Raw genomic sequence first — 19675 nt, 5'->3', positions numbered from 1 at the left:
CGGCCGGGATAATCGGGAAGAAGCCACGGAGGCAGGAAGAGTAAACGCCTTTGTCATAAATCGATTCTTCAAAACGTTCAATATGTGCAGACGTTTATGGTAGTGATGAAGATGATATGGGCTCTAGGAATTTGCATCTCAAAGCTGAAGATCAAGGAAGATTGGAGAGGTTTTGCAAGGCAGCCTGCTGTTTAAAGACCTCCATTCTGAGTAGATGTGTATTGGAGAAGGGGATCAGGGTCACAAAGGGGACAACTTTTATGCAATTGATAGAGGACTATATGATGTATGTAAACTAATAGGGTTGAAAGATTTGTTAGTAACTACAAAACACATGGAAATTTGGAGGAAGGAACTGGCCTTAAATGCCTGTACGATACACCAAAAGAAGCTAAAATTACTGCTTCATCTTCTGTGGGTTCTCTGAGTTTTGGATAGAGTAACCTTAAAAAATATTTGAATGCAGATTTTTTCAGTGAGACCACTTTTGGAATCTGTGCATTCCTACATTCAGAAAGGGTAATCTTAGCTAGTACCCAGTATCCGAACAGTAGCAGCAACAGTTCTACCCCGGAGACAATTGTATCTCCCTTCCTTCCTTCCCTCCTTCCTTCCTTCCTTCCTTCCTTCCTTCCTTCCTTCCTCTTCTTTCTTTTTCTTTCATTCTTTCTTCCTCTCCTTTCTTTTTTCTTTCCTTCCTTCTTTTTCTTTTTTCTTCTTCCTTCCTTTTCTTCTCTCCTTCCTTCCTTCCCTCTCCTTTTTTTGTCTTTCTCTCTTTTCTCCCTCCTCCCTCCTTTCTTCCTTCTTTCTCTTTTGCCTGTTTCACATTTCAGTGTGCAAGGAAATAGTGACTAAAGGCCAATAGGCTTAACAGTCTAAAACATGGGTGTTAAGAATTGAATATACTTAAAAAAAAAAAAGAAAAGAAAAGAAAAAAGAATTGAATATACTGATAAAATTTGTTTACAAAAGGAATGCTTATACACTTGGTGGGAGTGTAAATTAGCTCAACTATTGTGGAAAACAGTGTGGCATTTCCTCAAAGACCTAAAATCAGAATTACCATTCAACCGAGCAGTCCCATGACTGGGTATATACTGAAAGGAATATAAATCAGTCTGTCATAAAGACACATGAACACGTATGTTCCTTGCAGCACTGTTCACTGTTACATGCATCCAATAGTACCAAATATTAAGTGCATTTAATAAAGAGATCTTCCAAACAGACTTTGTGTGGGCAACAAGGCTGTTTTATTTCTTGCATGGGTGCAAGTGGACCGAATCCGAGAAAGGACAGGCGAAGGGGTAAGGTAGGAATTGGCTTTATAGGTTGGGGTAGTTTTTTTGGGGGGCAGGAGTGTTGCAGAGTAAGATCAGTTACAGTGGTGGGGGTAGGGGCAAGGAGTATATATGACCACAAGTTCAGTTACAGTGGCGGGTGGGGGTGAGGCAGAAGAGCAGTTAAGATGGCAGGATGGGTGAGAGGTATTCACATTATCTTAAGAACAGTTAAGATGGCAGGGTTGGGTGAGAGGTATTCACATTATCATAAGAACAGTCAAGATGGCAGGGTTGGGTGAGGGGCTTGTCCTAGGAAGCTCTGCTGGGTGATCAGGGACAATGGTGAATGCAGGTGGCAGGTGGGAGACCATCAGCCAAGGCAAGCAGGACTTCAGACTTTCAGGCTCCAGGCTGCATATGGAGACCTGACATTCACAATTGCAAAGAATCAACCTAAATGCCTGTTAATAGTAAATTGGATAAAGAAAACTGAGTATACTATTGAATGCTATACAGCCATAAAAAATAATGAGAGCATGTCCTATGCAGGGACATGGATGGAGCTAGAGGCCATTATTCTGCTGCTCTGTTTATGTGTGTGTATGTGTGTATATATATATATGTTTATATATATAAATGTATATATATATGTTTATATATATAAATGTATATATATATATAAACATATATATATATATATATATATATATATATATGTTCATATGTATAAATATGTAAACCACCAGGGTCTATGTGCCCAGTTCCTGAACATTGCACCGATGAATTTTACCTAACATTTAGATGGCAAATGAATCTTACTAGAACCACTGTGTGTCTGGTACATCTTGTGGCACCCATCTTTGGTTCAGAGGGATGGAGGCAGAGGTCATAGAGCAGTAAGCTCAAGCAGTGATATGACAGGGCTTTCAGAATTGGAGACTAGAAGGGCTTACCTTATTTGCATGCTATTTAAAGATAAGTTTTTGCAAATGATATACCCTATTAAACACTTCCATGCATAACTCAGTGGAGATTTATTTGCAATAGTAGGATCAGGGGATTTGAAATCTTTAATGTGTGTGGTAGCAGGAGCAGTACTGGGTTCCAGCACTTAATAAGAGAACCCATGGCTTTATGACAATGTCTAAAGATGTAATTTTGGTTAAAGTTATACTTTACCTTTGGTTGTACAGTTGTTTCTTTTAGTTTCAATAAAATCTAAAACAGGAAATGTCAATTGGCATGGTCTGGTAGAAAAAAAATGAGTCTCATACTGAGAGTGGGACCTAACGCTTTGCTATTCAGGAAGTAATGAAGAAAGAAGGCTCATCACTTCAATGAGCTCTGTGAGACCTTGAATGGGCTTATAGGTACATACTTATAGTTAAAATATGTATCTCCCGTTTTAGTATCGTATAGAATACTGTCACATTTTTCTCATTAAATCTACATTTCTACTGTCTTTCTTAATTTTGCCAATAAAAGTTCCTTACCTTTTTATAAAATTCCAAGATTTACATTTATTTTTCTGTAGCAAATTTTGTCTTATAGGAAAAATTAGACACCCAGGATGATAAAACCTTCTTCAAAGGAGACTTTACCATTAATTTTTGGAGGCAGCTGAGTGGGAGTTACTAATAATCTTAGATTATATTAACCTAATCAGGATTGAGATGATTTCAAATTGACTTGTGTCCCTGTGAAGACTGGGATATTTCTGGAACATTTTTATTCTTTGGGTACAACAAGATTTTACCCATCCCAAATTCTGTGGTGTTTACTAGGTTGCCTACAACTTGACAAGCTTTAAACTCTTAACTTTTTCCTCCCTCAGTTTCATGATTCTAACTCAAATGTCTGGTCAGATACTCAACCATCTCTTCCAAATTGTCAGGTCCCCCAAAGAGCCACACTGATATGGTTTGGGTCTGGGTCTCCAAAATGAGCTTTGACTCCATGTCTCACATCCAGGTCACACTGATGCCAGAGGTGGGTTCCCATGACCTGTGGTTTTGCAGGGTACGGCTCCCCTCCTGGCTGCTTTCACAGATGACATGGAGTGTCTGCCACTTTTCTAGGAGCATGGTATAAGCTGTTGGTGGATTTACGATTCTGGCATCTGGAGGACGGTGGCTCTCTTCTCACTGCTACATTAGACAGTGTCTCTGGGGGGACTTTCTGTGGGGGCTGCCACCCTGCATTTCCCTTCTGTACTGCCCTAGCAGAGGTTCTCCATGAGGGCTCCATCCCTGCAGCAAACATCTATCTGGACATCGAGGAATTCCATACATCCTATGAAATCTAGATGGAGGTCCCCAAACCTCAATTCTTCACTTCTGTGCACCTGCAAGCCCAATAGCATGTGTAAGCCACCAAGGTTTGGGGCTTGCACTATCTGAATCTACAGTCTGAACTATAACTTGACCCCTTTTAGCCACAGCTGGGACACAGGGCACCAAGCCCCAAGACTGCACAAAGTGGGAAGGCCTGGGATTCAGGCCATGAAGCCATTTTTTCCTTCTAGGCCTCTGGGCCTGTGATGGGAGGCTGTGCTGTGAAGACCTCTGGCATGCTCTGGAGACATTTTCCCCATTGTCCTGGTGATTAACATTTGCCTCCCTGTTACTTATGCAAATTTCTGTGGCTGGCTTGAATTTATCTTCAGAAAATGAGGTTTTATTTTGTATCACATCACCAGACTGCAAATTTTCTGAACTTTTATTCTCTGCTTCCCTTTTGAACCTAAGTTCCAATTCCAAACCATATTTCTGTGAATGACTAAAACTGAATGCTTTTAAGAGTACCCGAGCCACATCTTGAATGCTTTGCTGCTAAGAAATTTCTTCTACTAGAAGAAATCACTCCTTAAATCATCTCTTTCAAGTTCAAAGTTCCACAGATCTCTAGGGCAGGGGCAAAATGCCACCAGTCTCTGCTAAAGTGTAGCAAGAATGAGCTTTGCCTCAGTGTCCAGTAAGTTCCTCATCTCCATCTGAGACCACTTTAGCCTAGAAATCACTGGCATATCACTATCGGCATTTTAGGCAAAGCCATTCAACAAGTCTCTATGAACTTCCAAACTTTCCCACAGTTTCCCATCTTCTTCTGAGCCCTCTTTTCAACTTTTGCCTGTTACCCAGTTCCAAAGTTGCTTCCACATTTTCAGGTACATTTAAAGCAGCACCCCACTCTGTGATGCCAATTCACTGTATTAGTCAATTTTCATACTGCTATGAAGAAATACCCAAGAATGGGTAATTTATAAAGAAACAGGTTTTAATGGACTCAGACTTCTACATTGATAAGGTGGCCTCATAATCATGGCGGAAGGTGAAGGAGGTGCAAAGGCACATCTTACATGGCAGCAGGCAAGAGGGAGCATGTGCAGGGAAACTTTACTTTATAAAACTGTCAGATATTGTAAGACTTATTCACTGTCACTATAACAGCATTGGGAAAACCCTCCTCCATTATTCAATTACCTCCCACTGGTTCCCTCCCTGGACATGTGGGGATTATAGGAGCTAAAGTTCAAGATGAGATTTGGCCAGAGATCCCTTATTACCCCTACACACAACTGCCTCTGCTCCATTCTTTAGTTTTTGGTGCCTTTGGCCATTCCTGTGCCCAACATCTTGTTCTTTAACAGGACAGGGTAGATGGTGACTTGGGCACCTGAAGCCAACAGAGCCATAAGCTTGAGCCCCTCACTCCCTGAAGTTCTCTGACCTACGCACAAAGGTGTGCATAACCCTCCTCCCATTTAAGGACAGAGAGATCTCAGTTGCATCTCTAATGATCTTTCTCCAAAAGCAGCTGAGGTTGAGGCAAAAGGGAAGAGATGGGCTAAAAGGGGGCAAAAAGAAAAGAAATTGGCTACATCCATTTTTAGTTTTGAATGGCTGGCTTGGATTCAACAAACACATTTCAAATGTTTTTGTTCACCTGAAGCTGTCTATCAGCTATCAAGGTTCTTATTGCTGACACCATGTATGTTAATTTTAGGGATTCTTTACTCAGTGGCCACAACCACATTGCTTTTCTGTTGGGCTGTGGGGCTTGCTGCTACATTGTCATGAGAACATCCCTTCCTGTTCCTGCCCAGAGGAGACTGAGTCACATGAGTAAAAACCACAGAATCCTTTGGGTGGCTTATTTCAATCATACCTTTGGCCACTGAGACTCATTAACAGGTAGGTCAGTGGGGGGCCCTTAATTCCTTCACTCTCACCCCCACTGCACCTTCTGGAGAAAGCACAGCCCTGAAAACACCTTGACTTCAGGTTGTACAAATCTGTCCTCTTATAATTGTGAAAGAATAAATTATTTTAATCCATCAAGTTCATAACAAATTACCACAAACTTAGTGGCTTAAAACTACAGAAATCTACTCTTACAGCACAGTTTTGGAGACCAGAGTCTAAAATAAAAATGTAACCAGGGTTGTTTTTTTCCGGAGATTTTGTGGAGAACCTATTCCACGCTGCTCTCCTAGTTTCTGGTGGCTTCTGGCAATCTTGGCAATCCCTGGTTGTAGATGTATCTCTCAAATCTCTGCCTCCATCTCCACACAGTCTTTCTTTCTGGGTCTCTCCTCTGTGTTTCTTCTTTAGTTATAAGGACACTCGTTACTGGATTTAGAGCTCACCCAGTTAGTGCCGGATGATCTTGTCTCCTGAATCTTGATTTAATTACACCTGCAGAGCATCTTTGTCCAAATAAAGTCACATTTACAGGAATACAGGGTGAGGATAGTACCTGCACTTAGGGTCAGGCACAGTTAAACCCACTACAACCTTGTTCAGATCATCCCATTTCAGAGAGAGATCTGGAGTATAATGGGATAGTGGGTTAGCTCTGTAACTGGGAATTGGAGGAGTGAGTGGTGATACATCCAGGCCTAAGCTGAATTTTCTATCTACCTGGTCTTTAGAGCTGAGACAAGAGAAAATCAGAAAAAGGTATTTGCCACATTCTGAAATGCTTATAATATTTCTTAAGTGATCAAAGGTGGGTGTACTTTAGATGCAGGAATGGCCATAGTGGTGTCTGGTTCTGATGAACCAGCTCAGTTAGGAGAAAGTACAATAAGCTATATTTCAAGACATAAGCCCCAGTCTTTCCAAGGTATCAGCCCCAAAGAAAAACTCAGTGTCATAGGTAATCACACCAGGGTTGGGAACTATTTTCTGGAAACTTCTTTGAGTGTACATATGGACATACTCTGGACTTTCTGCTTCTTTAGCCTTAACACGTTCCTGACATTTCTCTGCTCGCTGATCCTGAGGAATCACAACACAAGCATCAGTTTGTTTTTTTTCTCCATTTTGATGGCCAATAATATGTATCAACTCACTAAGTGGCACAGGAGCAATTTCATTATAAAGTTCCATAGGTACTTGTTGTCCATTTTCCTTCCGTTTCAGTACAGCATAGTCAAGCCCTTCATTATATATCTCATACCAAGGTTCAATGGAAAAGCAGTTCATTTCCTTTTCTTGTGGCTCTTCATAATGAAATGTCACCCTTACACATTGACCAGTTATGTCTGCCCACTTACTTGGCTCTATTCCTTTTCCCACAATGAGATTTACTACATGCTGACAAGTTAAAATGAACAATCCTTTAAAAACAAAGCAGGTGGCACAACCTGCAGTTGCACTGTCCCAGAATAAGTACCCAACTGAGTCACTGAGATGTCCAAGAAGTTTCAGTACTTTAACAGAATAAGAGTTTTTTGTTACTTTTCCAAAGTTTTTAAATATCCAATTGAAATAACATTTTCCCATTTTTTCCTTTCATTTTTTTCTTGAAGTTTTCCCTGATTTTTTCACTTTCTCTTTTCAAATGGGGGTACTGAGACATGATTTGTTCTCTCAACACACAGGTGTTTCTTTTCTCTGACTCAGGATTCTGAGGACCTGTTTCACTGGGGCCCATTCTGTTCTCAGTCTCAACCTGGAAGAGTTTGCCTTCTAATTCATCAACTAGCTGGGTGTTTTCTAAAATGGAGTCATGGTTTTCAATGAGTTTCCAATCATCATTCTCCAGAATGGAACGAAATCTGCCATCCTTGCACAGAGCATCCTTGATGGTTTCTCCTTTGAAAGCATAGACGCAGAGTTTGTACCCCTTTTTGTGAAGCTTCCCACATTTAACAATTTTTCTTTTATACTTCCCAATTCCAATTGCATGAATGTAGAATTTGACGCATTCAGTCGATGCCTTGTCATACCGGCCAAATACTTGGTTATTTTCTTTCTGCTTACTTTTACTTTTGTAAAAGGTAATGACCACATGGCATCTTTCAGGAAAACAAGTGAGTGGCATTCCAAGGTTTATGTACCCTTCGATTCCTTCTGCACCACACACAAGCATTTCTTGGCCTTGGTGAGTTTCTACCTCTTTTCTGACAGCCTGGAGAGTGTTGAGAGCTGTATATAAGCTACCATTCTCACTATGTGTGAGCAGATGTTTCATTTGTTGGTTTTTCTTGTGGTTTACCTCCAGGGTAACATATATTATCTTATTTTGGGGCATGACCTGGTCTTCTGGATTTTTCTTAGGTGAATGGAATCTTTGAGCCTGGGTATTAGTTATTTCACTTGGGCTGCCTCTAGACACCATCTTCGTTTGAGAAGTACTGGGATTAGTCTTTTGCTTTTTAGAGACCTAAAAATGAATGTTAGATACTTTAAAACTCTGGCTGCAACCTTAGTCTTTTTTTTTTTTTTTTTCTATTTTCAGGCATGCGATTCACAAAATTCCTATGAGAAACTCAGAACCAATCTAAGAGGGCCAGTGAATAGAATTAAGTCAGTGTTTGACTTGGGATCCAAAATGAAAGCTGAGCTTCCTATAACATCTGTCAGATAAAGTCTTGATACAACTACACTAGTGCGTTTTTTTTTTCCTGAAAAATATGAGAGAAGGGGCCGGGTGCGGTGGCTGACGCCTATAATCCCAGCACTCTGGGAGGCCGAGGTGGGTGGATCATGAGGTCAAGAGATCGAGACCATCCTGGTCAACATGGTGAAACCCTGTCTCTACTAAAAATACAAAAAATTAGCTGGGCATCTTGGCACGTGCCTGTAATCCCAGCTACTCAGGAGGCTGAGGCAGGAGAATTGCCTGAACCCAGGAGGCAGAGGTTGCAGTGAGCCGAGATTGTCCCATTGCACTCCAGCCTGGGTAACGAGTGAAAGTCCGTCTCAAAAAAAAAAAAAAAAAATGAGAGAAGAAACAAGTTTTTCCCAGTTGCATCAAAACCACACATTCTTAAAAGTCCACTAGTGGCTGGACATGGTGGCTCATGCCTGTAATCCCAGCACTTTGGGAGGCTGAGGCAGGTAGATCACCTGAGGTCAGGAGTTCAAGATCAGCCTGACCAACATAGTGAAACCCTGTCTCTATTAAAAATACAAAAATTAGCGGGATGTGGTGGCACATGCCTGTAATCCCAGCTACTGAGGCTGAGGCTGGAGAATCACTTGAACCCGAGAGGTGGAGGTTGCAGTGAGCCGAGATCATGCCATCACACTCCAGCCTGGGCAACAAAAGCAAAACTCCACCTCAAAAAAAGAACGAAGTCCACTAGTATCTGAAATAGTGTTAATTCAGGTCTGGTTTATTATCTTCAGCTATATAATTTTTATATTTTCTGAGGACAATTATGAAATACAGCCAAAAATTTGTTCTTGAAATACTGACTTCAGCAGTAAGCTACCGCAATTTATTATAGGCAATATGTATTAAACAAAATCATCATTATTTAGCTAATCATTTGGTTGAAATATAGTTATTTGTAATAATCAATACTTCTATTCACCCAGCATATATCATGAAAACCTCAAATTATTTCTCTATTACATCAACTAATCCCAAAATTTCATAAAATAAAGAGGAACAAACATGATGGTTCTGTCCTTTTGATGGAGAAACTAAGATACAGAAAGTTTTTCTTATAAGTGTCTTTTCTAGGACCACATAATAATCAATAAATAAAGTATCAAAATTGCAATTTCTAGTGCAATTATTTTTTCAGTTGGACTAGTGTATATATTCTTTTTTGGAAACTTTGTATTTACTGTCATTTTTGCAGGGCATTATCACAAGAAACGGATGGAGGCAGGGAGAGGAATTAAATAAAGATGATCAATCAAATAGAAGAAACACGATGAAAAATTAGAGTGTCTGTTTTCTATGTCTAAAAGACACATTTTCCCCAAGTCATATTCATCATGGCATGGGTACCAGCAGATATGGGTTCATATGCCAGCCACACCCCTTACTACCAATGGGAATAACAATACCAGAAATATTGTAAAGATTAAGTGTAGCATTATTGTATGACAATACCTAGCACAATGACTAGCACATAATATATTAACATTTGTTTTCTTTCTTCATACTAATATTCCAGATTAAAAAAATGAATAAATAGAACTTAATGTAATACAGATTTACCTGGACCCTCATAGAGCATCCCTTCAGCCTAATGCTGTCAGAAACATTTTTGTCATGTACTCCATTGGAGTACTGTAATAAACTTCCTATTTATTTAAATGATTCTTGGGCAGATATAGACCCCTCTGAAAGGGGAAGAGGAATAGAATATAGTAATTAGCTCTGTCATGAAGTAGGGCAGAGAAAAACATAACCAAGTTTGCCTTAGACTTTCTAGATACTCGGATATTCTAGTTTTCCAGAATCAGGACAAAAGAAAACAAGTTGAGAAACTGTAAGCTTCACACTCAAATGTTTACCATTCCTCTACTTTTTTTCTTGATAAATTCAAGGAGCATTTTAGACTTAGGGAAAGATACAATGGTTTGATATGATAACAGAGCCCAATCAGTAGAAAAAGGCCCAACTACATGTCATTAAACTTAACTCCAAGTCTTCACTTCATTCCTGCCTCAAGCAACGACTCACTTTCCCTCTCTCCTCCAATAAGCAAGTTGAAGATTTGTCAGAATCCTTCCTAACTGCCTAATGAGGTTATGGCAAGAACAAATACATAAAACATTGTTTTATAAACTGTATTCAAATGTAGCTCATAATTATGATTGAAGAGATCAGCCATATTTGGAATGGTATATGTTTTCATGCTATGAAATAGTATTAATTTTGGTTTATTACATAGTTTACTGTAACATATTGTATGGAATTTTTTTTTTGTTGCTCAAGGAATATTATAATAGTTTTTTATTAAAGACTGTTTGGGCTGGGTGCAGTGGCTCACGCCTATAATCCTAGCACTTTAGGAGGCCAAGGCAGGCAGATCACCTGAGATCAGGAGTTTGAGACCAACCTGACCAACATGATGAACCCCATCTCTACTAAAAATACAAAACATTACCCAGGTGTGGTGGTGCATGCCCATAATCCCAGCTACTCCAGAGGCTGAGGCAGGAGAAGTGCTTGAACCGGGGAGGCAGAGGTTATGGTGAGCCGAGATCCCACCATTGCACTCCAGCCTGGGCAACAAGAGCAAAACTCCATCTCAAAAAAAAAAAAAAGACTGCTTTGATATAGCTAAGATTTGTATTACAACTCCTTTCCCCATGCTACCCCCAAAATAGAGAGGATAAAATAAGTAAGAATGATTTTATCTTATTTAATATTCCCAACACACAAGGTAATTTTTTGGGAAGAGTAACTATAAATCCCAATGCCAAGGGTAGCAGGTAATATTGGTAAACAGTCAGGCTTCAGTACCCATGGGATCTGTATCTACGGGTTCAACCAACCACAGATTGAAAATTTTTTGGGGGAAAAAATTTAGTGTGCCTGAACTAAACATGTATAGACTTTTTCTTGTCATCATTCAATAAGCAATATAGTATATCAACAATTTACATAGCATTTATCTTTCATTAGGTAATCTAGAGATAATTTAAAGTATACAGGAGCATATGATACATTATATGGCAATACTATGCCATGTTATATGAAGGACTTGAGGCTTCATGGATTTTGGTATCTAATGAGTTCCTGGATGAAATCCAACATGGATACAAAGAAATGACTGTATAGTATGAGTAAAATTTACAGACAAACCGGAGAAAAATAGTGCTTGATTTTCATATTAGGTTTTTCTTTGACTGAGTCTTCTTCCCGTGATCTCTTCTTCTTACAGCTCATGATGGCTTGAAGATGAATGGATAGTTCAGCTGAAACACTAATTTCAAATTTTCAAGTTATAGTAGTATCTTCAAAGTTGTCATTAATTGTACAGAGGAAAATATAAGCTGATGTCCTATGTCCCACCTTTCCCCTTGAGCTCCAGCCTTGCTCTCTCTGGAGATGTTACATTAGCAAATAGATAGTTTATTCACCAACTATAATCACCCCAACAATAAAAGCTCTCTTTTCCAGAACACTGCATGTCAGGCACTTTATGCAAATTATACCAAATACTTCATGAAATTTATCTCTAGTTGTATCTAAATTCTTATAGATACCAGGCAAATTAGATATATCTACACTTTGCTGATGGGGAAAGTATAGCTTAGAGAAGGTGGATGAGCTGCCCAAGGCCAGAGTTATGTGGCGGAGATGGAATTCAAGTGCAGGTATAAATACCTTACAGAATAATTTTCAGTTGGAAATTTCAAAAAGGTGTTCTAATTACATTGATGTTAAAATCTGGTCTTCATTTAAGATGAAGATGGCAAAGGAAGATAAAATTACAAGGAAGTGGTAAGGAAAGAGCTGATGAAAGAAATTTGGAATGAGATTTTAAAAAGGAATCTGGAAAGTTTGCCCAGGATGATGGAAACCTTAGTTGCTGCTTTAGGTTTTTTTCTTTAAAGAGTATTTTCCTTCTATGTTTCCTCTGACGTCTCCCTAAAAAATAAAATAGTGACATCATCAATAGTAATAAATACCACTAGAAGGATAAATACCATTGACAGCAGCAGCCATGTCGGTCCTTAGAACCTCAATGTCTAAAACAATGTCTGGCACATGTTAGGCCCTTGAAAAAGATACGTTTCTAAAGACATATTCAATTAAAAAATGGAGTAGGCATATGGTGTACTTTGCCCTGTTCTAAGTGCTTTTCATCAACTACCTTGTAATTCTTACAACTCTAGGAGATAGGTATTATTCATTCATTTAACTGGTAAAAAGCTCAAATACCCAGGGAGCTTAAACTTTACTCAATGTCATGAAACTGAGAGAATATACTTTCAAGATTTTTTTATTATGAAGAATTTATTACAGAAAAAAATAGAATGGTATAATGAACCTCCACATACCTATCACATAGAGTTAATAATTGTTCATTTTTTTTGCCAACTTATATAACAGTGAAACAGTAAAAGAACTAACATAAATATATTTTTGTTCAAGGGTCCTTTAACTATTTATGCATGGAGGCTAGGTTAATTTTAGAGCAGTGAGATAACATGAAAAAACAGCACTCACGTAGTTTTAAAAACTAACTCTGGGATTAAAGGGAACGTATGTAAACAACTATGCATTGTTAAAGATTTATAGGAGCATTGTGACCTGTAGAATAAATATAATCTTTAGATGACTTCCATTTGAAAAGAAATACAGGGACTAGAATATAAGTTAACCAACAGCACATAGAAGCAGCCCAGGAAATTGACATTCTGTAGAGATGATTTATCTGTTCTCTTCAACAATCAATGCTTGGGCTCATTGGAACATCAGGGGACAAAGACATTCCCAACCTTCTTTGACCCGTGATGATGCTCAGATGTCTGCAGTCAATGGTCACCTCTTGATTGTAACTTCCTTCTCTTTCCTGTGCCTTTCACATAAAGAGCCTGAATCTTGTACTCATTTAAGAGAGTACTTTGGGATGCTAGACTGCCATATTCTCAGTTTGCTGGCTCGCTCTCTGAAGAAACATGCTTTTCATCCCACCGTCATCTTTCATGTTTGGCTTTGAGGTGTGAGTTGCTGGACCTGGGTTTGGCTACCCTTACACCATCCTTTTATTTTACTAGACTATTTCTGTTACAGCTAGAGACATCATGACATTTAAACTCTAGTGGTCACTTCCTATCTCAAAAAATTAAGTACTTTTTCTTATATAATCACAATACTGTTTTTTTCACACTAAGATTCAACTGAGGTATCAGTTTCCTTTATATGTCTCATAAGGCTCTTTTATTCTAGAAAAAGCATTGATTTGTTGAAGAGAACAGAGTTTTTGTCTCTATAGAGCTTTTGACCTTCTGGGTTACTTCCTCATGTCATTGTTGAACTTATGTTCTAGTCCATGTATTTCTTGTCAAATGGCAGTTACCTAAAGGCTATGTTTACTCGTGTAACTGTTCCACTATGGAGCAAGAGTCCTGGCTTTCTAGTTTACTGTCAATGAATGATTAAGGAAATTCATTTAGCCTTTCTGGGCTTCCGTTTCTTGTCTGTAAAACGAAGCAATGATTCCATACAAGATAAGGAATACGGACGTGCTAAAACGATATTAGAACTTATAAGACTGTATGAGTTCAAATATCAGGCAGCCACTTATTAGCTGCATGATGTTGGAATTAACTATTCTTCCTTCATTTTTCTCACCGTAAGATGGGAATCAATCTTGTTGTGAAGATTAGAAATACAACGTGGGCTAGGCACGGTGGTTTATGCCCATAATCCCAGAACTTTGGGAGGCCAAGGCTGATGGATCACTTGAGGTCAAGAGTTTGAGACCAGCTTGGCCAACTTGGTGAAAACTTGTCTCTATTAAGGATATAAAAATTAGTGGAGCATGGTGGGTGCCTGCAATTCCAGCTACTTGGGAGGCTGAGGCAGGAGAATGGCTTGAACCTGGGAGGCAGAGGTTGCAGTGAGCCAAGATCACACCACGGCAATCCAGCTTGATTAACAGAGTGAGACTCCGGTTCTCTCTCTCTTCATACATATATGACATACCAGTGTTTTAAATGTTTGTGATAGGTTGCCCAGTAAATAAACTAGCAAAATAAAAAGGTGATGTAAATGTTATCAGTATCAATACGCTTACCACAGGGGTACTCTTGAAATAGCAGAGAACCTAGGAAAACAAAAGTAGAAAGTATATAATTGCAGAACTGGGCTATGTTGCAAGATCCTTAAATGCAGAAACTTGTTGCCCAACTATTAGGAAAATCTGGGGATTCACTGTGTCTGTTAATGATGTCTCATCTTATGATGTTCGAGAGAGGATCCAGGTGCTTTAGGAGTGATTAATATACACAGACTAAAAAAGGAACATCAAACGGGCAGAAGGAAACATGAATTTTGCATGCACTTGAGCAATCACGGTGGAAAGGGGCAAGAGGTTAAGAAAACACTCCAGTATCCTTCCTCTCCCTACATTGTTTTCAGAATCCAGGATGAATCAGGCTACTTCAAAATATACAGTGCCATTAGCTATCTTATTCCAACCCCTGTTTCATACTTGAGGTCAAGGTTCTACTTACCTAAAGAACTTGGTTGAGTTCGTACAGAAAAGGGATAAAGCAGCACAGCCTGTCCCGTCCCGGGGCCCATGTCCAGCCCACCTGACAGCTCCCCTTAGGAATTCCTCTGTCTCTCAATCTCTCCTTCCTTTCCTCTCTCCTCCCCCATCTCTCTCTCCTCCCCTACCTCTCTCTCCTCCCCTCCTTCACTCTCCTTTTTTTCCTGCTTCTCCCCACCCCAAGCCCACCTTTCTGCCTTTCCAGGGGCAGGGGCAGGGGTTGAAGCCAACTCTAAGCCTCTTTCAATCCCACCATGCCGCCTCGGTTCCCTGGCACATATGGGGATTTGCAGCACCACTGAAATGAAACCTGTGTCCTCCAGGCTTCCCAGATGGGCGGTGCTGTCAGTCCCTGGCTTTGGAGCACCAAGCTCCTTCCCCTCCCAGCCTGGACTCTAGCCTGCTGCAGCCCAGCGCCCACACCCCTCGGAGCACCCCAGCGCCCTGTGTGCTGGCTCACTGTGTGACTTGCCAGCATTTGGCCTGGAATCCAGCGCTTAAAGCAGGTCCCGCTCTTATTTGAAGAAACAAATGCTCCAGAGCTCCAGAGGAGCAGGTGGGACTAGGGATTTGAATTGCCTGCCTTTTGGGAAAGGTTCTCTGCGAACCAATTACTTTCTTTCACTTTTAATTCAGCCATGCCTCTTCCAGCCTAAACTTCACATGCACCTCTCCCCTTCTCCCTCTCTCCTTTCTTTTGCTTCTATGGACCCCTGGAAAGGCAGGGACACCCAGAATGCAGGTTCTTTAACAGCAGGCTGCCTTGCAAAACTCCTCCAATATTCTTTGATCATCAACTTTGTTAGGTGCTGGGAATACTCTGAACCCCTCTGTGGTGACTGAGCAACCCCAAGCTTCTGGAAGAACTGGCAAAATCCAAGCTATCTGAAATAACAAGAAGAGATTATTGTTGATTTTTAACCTGTAAATTCTCTTAGAATTTGGTTTCCCCGAAATGAGTTATTTGCTTTGTGCTGCTTGTTACTTACTGTATTGATTGTATTTGAGAAAATGAAGGGTAATGTGAAATGCTGAGATGTGACTTATAGCTTTGGCTCTGCTGAGCTGCAACTTGTAACTTTAGCTCTGCAGAACTGTTACGGTAAAAACAGGAACTCTGAAAGGGACTAACCACACAGCTTGACTGTCTGAGAGAGATGACAGCGTGTAGTAGGCTTCCCGTTGCAGAGAGCCTATAAACAGATGTGTAATAGACAGGCTCATTACCCAGCTTCCTTTCCCAGGAAAGGCATATTGATTAGGGCCCTGGAAAGGGAATACGACCCTTATGGAGAGCCTATAACGGACACATGAGGGGTGTCTGTCTCTGTGGTTGAGACAAGGATGTAAACGTCTTTCTTCTCTCACTGCTCCTCCAGGCCTGCATGGAGTCCCCCTCCTCTTGTGGTTTTTGTGGTCAGGCTGGTTGTCCTGTGTCAGATCCTGTTCCCCCTGTAGCTGTGGGCCCAATATGTTTTTGCTGATAATTGTAAGTTCATGTTTAACCTATATTCTTGCTAAGGTGTATGATTTCTATGCTGACACACAGAAAGTTATCTTTACATTGTTCTGCTTTTATAATACCACGTTGTGAATTTTGTGCACCAGTTTTTGCAAATGTATTCTTTTTGTATAATTATCGCTGAAACTTTGTGTAACCTCACTCCCCCACCCCTATTGAAGGAGCACAATAAAAAAAACTGAGATTTTTCAAGGGAATGTCAGCCATCCACGGAGCATTATGTGGTTTTAAGGAAACCAGCTTTAAGGAAAACATTTTCCTTGCCTCTCTTTCGTTTTCACCAAACACTCAATCACTCTGAGAGATCTTAAACCCACATTGATATATTGGGAGCTAGTCTCTCCAATAGTTAGGGTCACAGCAAGACAAACCCATAGAGCCCCTCCCGTTTTCCCTTGCTAAGCTGAGCTTCTAACAAAAACAGCCTCCAGCCTTGTAAACAGGAACCTAGGTTCCAGGATGTGGTTGCACCCGGCTCTCTCTTGAACCCAGGATGTTGACTTGATTAAGCAGAATGTCAGCCCCTGAGAACCAAGATGCGGTTTTTCTTAGACTAGCACCTAGCTACTTGCAAACTCCCTATATAACCCCCATAGTCTTTAAGCCAGGTTGCTGCCTTCACTGCTTTCAACTAACAAAATTTTGGTGCTGAAACCCAGGATAGGAGTAGGTGCTGGCCACTCTCCTTTCTTCCGTGTCTAGCCCCCCCAGTCTGAACCTCTTTCTAGACCCAGGAATCTCAGACTCTCCCATTGCTGGCAACCTCATCCACCATCAGAACCTCAGCTAGGGTGAGTAAGAGAGACTCTTGTGGTTTGCCCTGAACCCTTGACTGTCTTTGCCTTCCCAAAAGACCCAGCTCTGGGCCAAGGACTTCTGGCCTCGAGGCCTCCGGTTCCTCCTTTTCAGGGACGCCTGACACGTGGCTACCTCCTCTATTCCAGACAAAGCCCGCAGGACACAGGATGCCCTCTCTGGCCATCCTCGTCATCGGCAGTCTCTTCTTCCTCTACCTCCCTCCTCCATTCACTATTGGAGCCTCTTAGTCTACCTCTCCCAAAGGTGTCTCCTGTGTAATCTTAATGCTCTCGGCCTCCTTTCAGAAGTCCATCTTAAGAGGCTTATCTTTTACTACAATACTGCTTGGCCTTGATACAAATTAAACAATGGCTCCCAATGTCCCAAAAATGGCACTTTTAATATCAATATACTTAGAAGCTTAAACAACTTTTGCCATCGCAATGGGAAATAGTCTAAAATTCCTTATGTTCAGGCTTTCTCTACTCTCCGCAGCCATCCTTCCCTTTGCCAGTCCTGTTTCCAAATCCTGATCGATTTGCAAATCTTCCTTGCCAGCCCCAAACCCACCTCACCCCATCACCCTCCCCATGGCCCCAGGCAACAACTCGTGTCCTGCCACACTCCACAGCCCCAGCCGACGACTCCTCTCCTGCCACACTCCACAGCCCCAGCCGACAACTACTCTCCTGCCACACTCCATAGCCCCAGCCGACGACTCCTCTCCTGCCACACTCCACAGCCCCAGCTGACGACTCCTCTTCCTTTAACATCGCCAACTTTCCTCCTTCTTGACAACATCATAATCCCCCACCGTATGCCCCCACTTCAGCCCTACCCCTTTCCTCCTCTCTCTCCAACCATCCTGACCCTGAGTCCTCCTGGTCTCCACCCCTTACCAGCTCTCAAGCCCAACATGCCCACCAACCAGCTCCCTTGCTTCCCCTCTAGGAGGTAGCAGGAGCCAAAAGGATCATCGGTGTCCATGTTCCCTTCTCCCTCGTGTGGCTTGCAGCCCAGGCACATACCCACAATCTTCATGGCAAGATCCTGCTAAGCCCCTATAAGCTGCCACCATCCACTGGGAAGAGCTAGCCTAAGAATACCAGCCCACAGATCCAGGCCGAGCATCCTGTAACCAGATAATTGCCTTACTGCAGGCCTTAACTGAGCTTCCCATAAGGCCATGAATTTTGAAAAACTCAAGGGAGTTTCCCAAAAGGCAGATGAACATCCTGCCCAGTTTCTTTCCTGCCTTACAGAGGCCTCCAAAAATACACCCTTGTTGATTATGCCCTTGAGAAGACACCACAATTCTTAAAGCTCATTTTATCTCCCAGTCTGCTCCAGACATTCTGGACAAACTTCAAAAGGCTGAAGATAGCCCTCAAACCCCCCAACAAGTCCTCCTTAATCTGGCCTTCAAGGTCTTCAATAACAGGGATAAGCAAAGTAAAACAGACAAGGCCCAGAGAGATCGTGCTAAATACTGGCTTCTAGCAGCAGCAGCCATTCGCCAACCTAAACAGCCTGGCTGTGGCACCCAGGGGCACAAAAGACCTGATAGCAGTGCACCTCCGAGGGCATGTTTCAAGTGCAGCAAGGAAGGCCATTACGCATGTCCCAATCCATGGGCACCAAAAAGCCCTTGCTCCATCTACCAGCAGACAGGTCACCGGAAGTCTGACTGTCCTCTCAACAGGCAGACAGAAAAGCCTGTACCTCCAACTTGCAACCCCTTCACCAAGACAAAAGGTAAAAAATCTCTTGCACTCCCACAGTTCCGTGGCTTAGCTGCTGAAGACTGATGGGGCCCAGGGCCCTGGGCTCCATTTGCCTTTATTATATCATAGCCTAGGGTAACTCTATTAGCAGCAGGTAAGCCAATCTCTTTTTTAATCAATACCAAGGCCACCTAATTCAGCTTTACTTGAATTTTAAGGACCAACTCCTCCCTCACAGGTCTCAGTTGTGGAGGTTGATGAACTTATCTGGCATCCACGTGCCACCAAAACCCTTACTTGTTCCCTATCTAATACCATTTTCTCACACTCTTTCCTTATCATGCTTTGCTGTCCTACTTCCATTCTAGGCAGGGACCCCCATCACTAAAGGTCCCCTTATTTGCCAACTCCTCCAAGCTGCACACCTCCCAGCTAAAGCAGAGAGGACACTGCCAAGGACACCAAACAGGATCAGATGAAATCTCAAAGAAAAAAAAAAAAACTCAAAAAACAGAAAAGCCGACCAGGCAGCAAAAGAAGCCTCCCTTTCCTCTGCCCCTGCCTCTCTCCTCCTCGTCACCCCCACAACCCAACCCCAGTATTGCCCCACTGAAAAATCTTCATTGTTAAAACAAAAAGCCTCCTCCCAAGGAAACTGGATAGTCAAAAATCAAAAACGCATCCTCCTTCAAGAACAAACCAAGAACATTCTAACATCTCTTCACGTATCCTTCACTATCAGTGCACGCCTCCTGTACCTTCTCCTTCACCCTTACTTCTCTGCCCCCAACCTATTTACCACACTAAAAGACATAACCTCAGACTGATATGTATGCTCTGTCACTTCCTCCCAAGGGGCCCTCCA

General features: G+C 41.6%; 1 protein-coding gene and 1 long non-coding RNA gene across 3 annotated transcripts in view; one reads left to right on the top strand and one right to left on the bottom strand.

The window, feature by feature from the left end:
- Positions 1–19675, top strand: part of LOC120364665 (uncharacterized) — a 35048-nt gene that overhangs the window by 555 nt on the left and 14818 nt on the right. The window contains exon 2 of one of the 2 annotated variants that reach the window (XR_012518172.1): positions 16146–17079. The exons of the other annotated variant lie outside the window; for it this stretch is intronic. This is a non-coding gene — a long non-coding RNA (uncharacterized LOC120364665). The remainder of the gene's footprint in view (positions 1–16145; positions 17080–19675) is intronic. 2 annotated transcript variants of the gene reach the window in all.
- LOC101049708 (serine protease FAM111A-like) lies at positions 4563–14831 on the bottom strand. Its single transcript, XM_010334976.3, is given in 3 exon segments — positions 4563–7045; positions 7047–7955; positions 11346–14831. Coding segments are annotated over 3 exon segments (1656 nt in total). The 5' UTR covers positions 11430–14831; the 3' UTR covers positions 4563–6382.

Source organism: Saimiri boliviensis, chromosome 6, assembly GCF_048565385.1.
Source record: "Saimiri boliviensis isolate mSaiBol1 chromosome 6, mSaiBol1.pri, whole genome shotgun sequence".
NCBI lineage: Eukaryota > Metazoa > Chordata > Mammalia > Primates > Cebidae > Saimiri > Saimiri boliviensis.
Note: the sequence above shows the minus strand (reverse complement) of the source record. Positions and strands in the feature narration are given on the sequence as shown.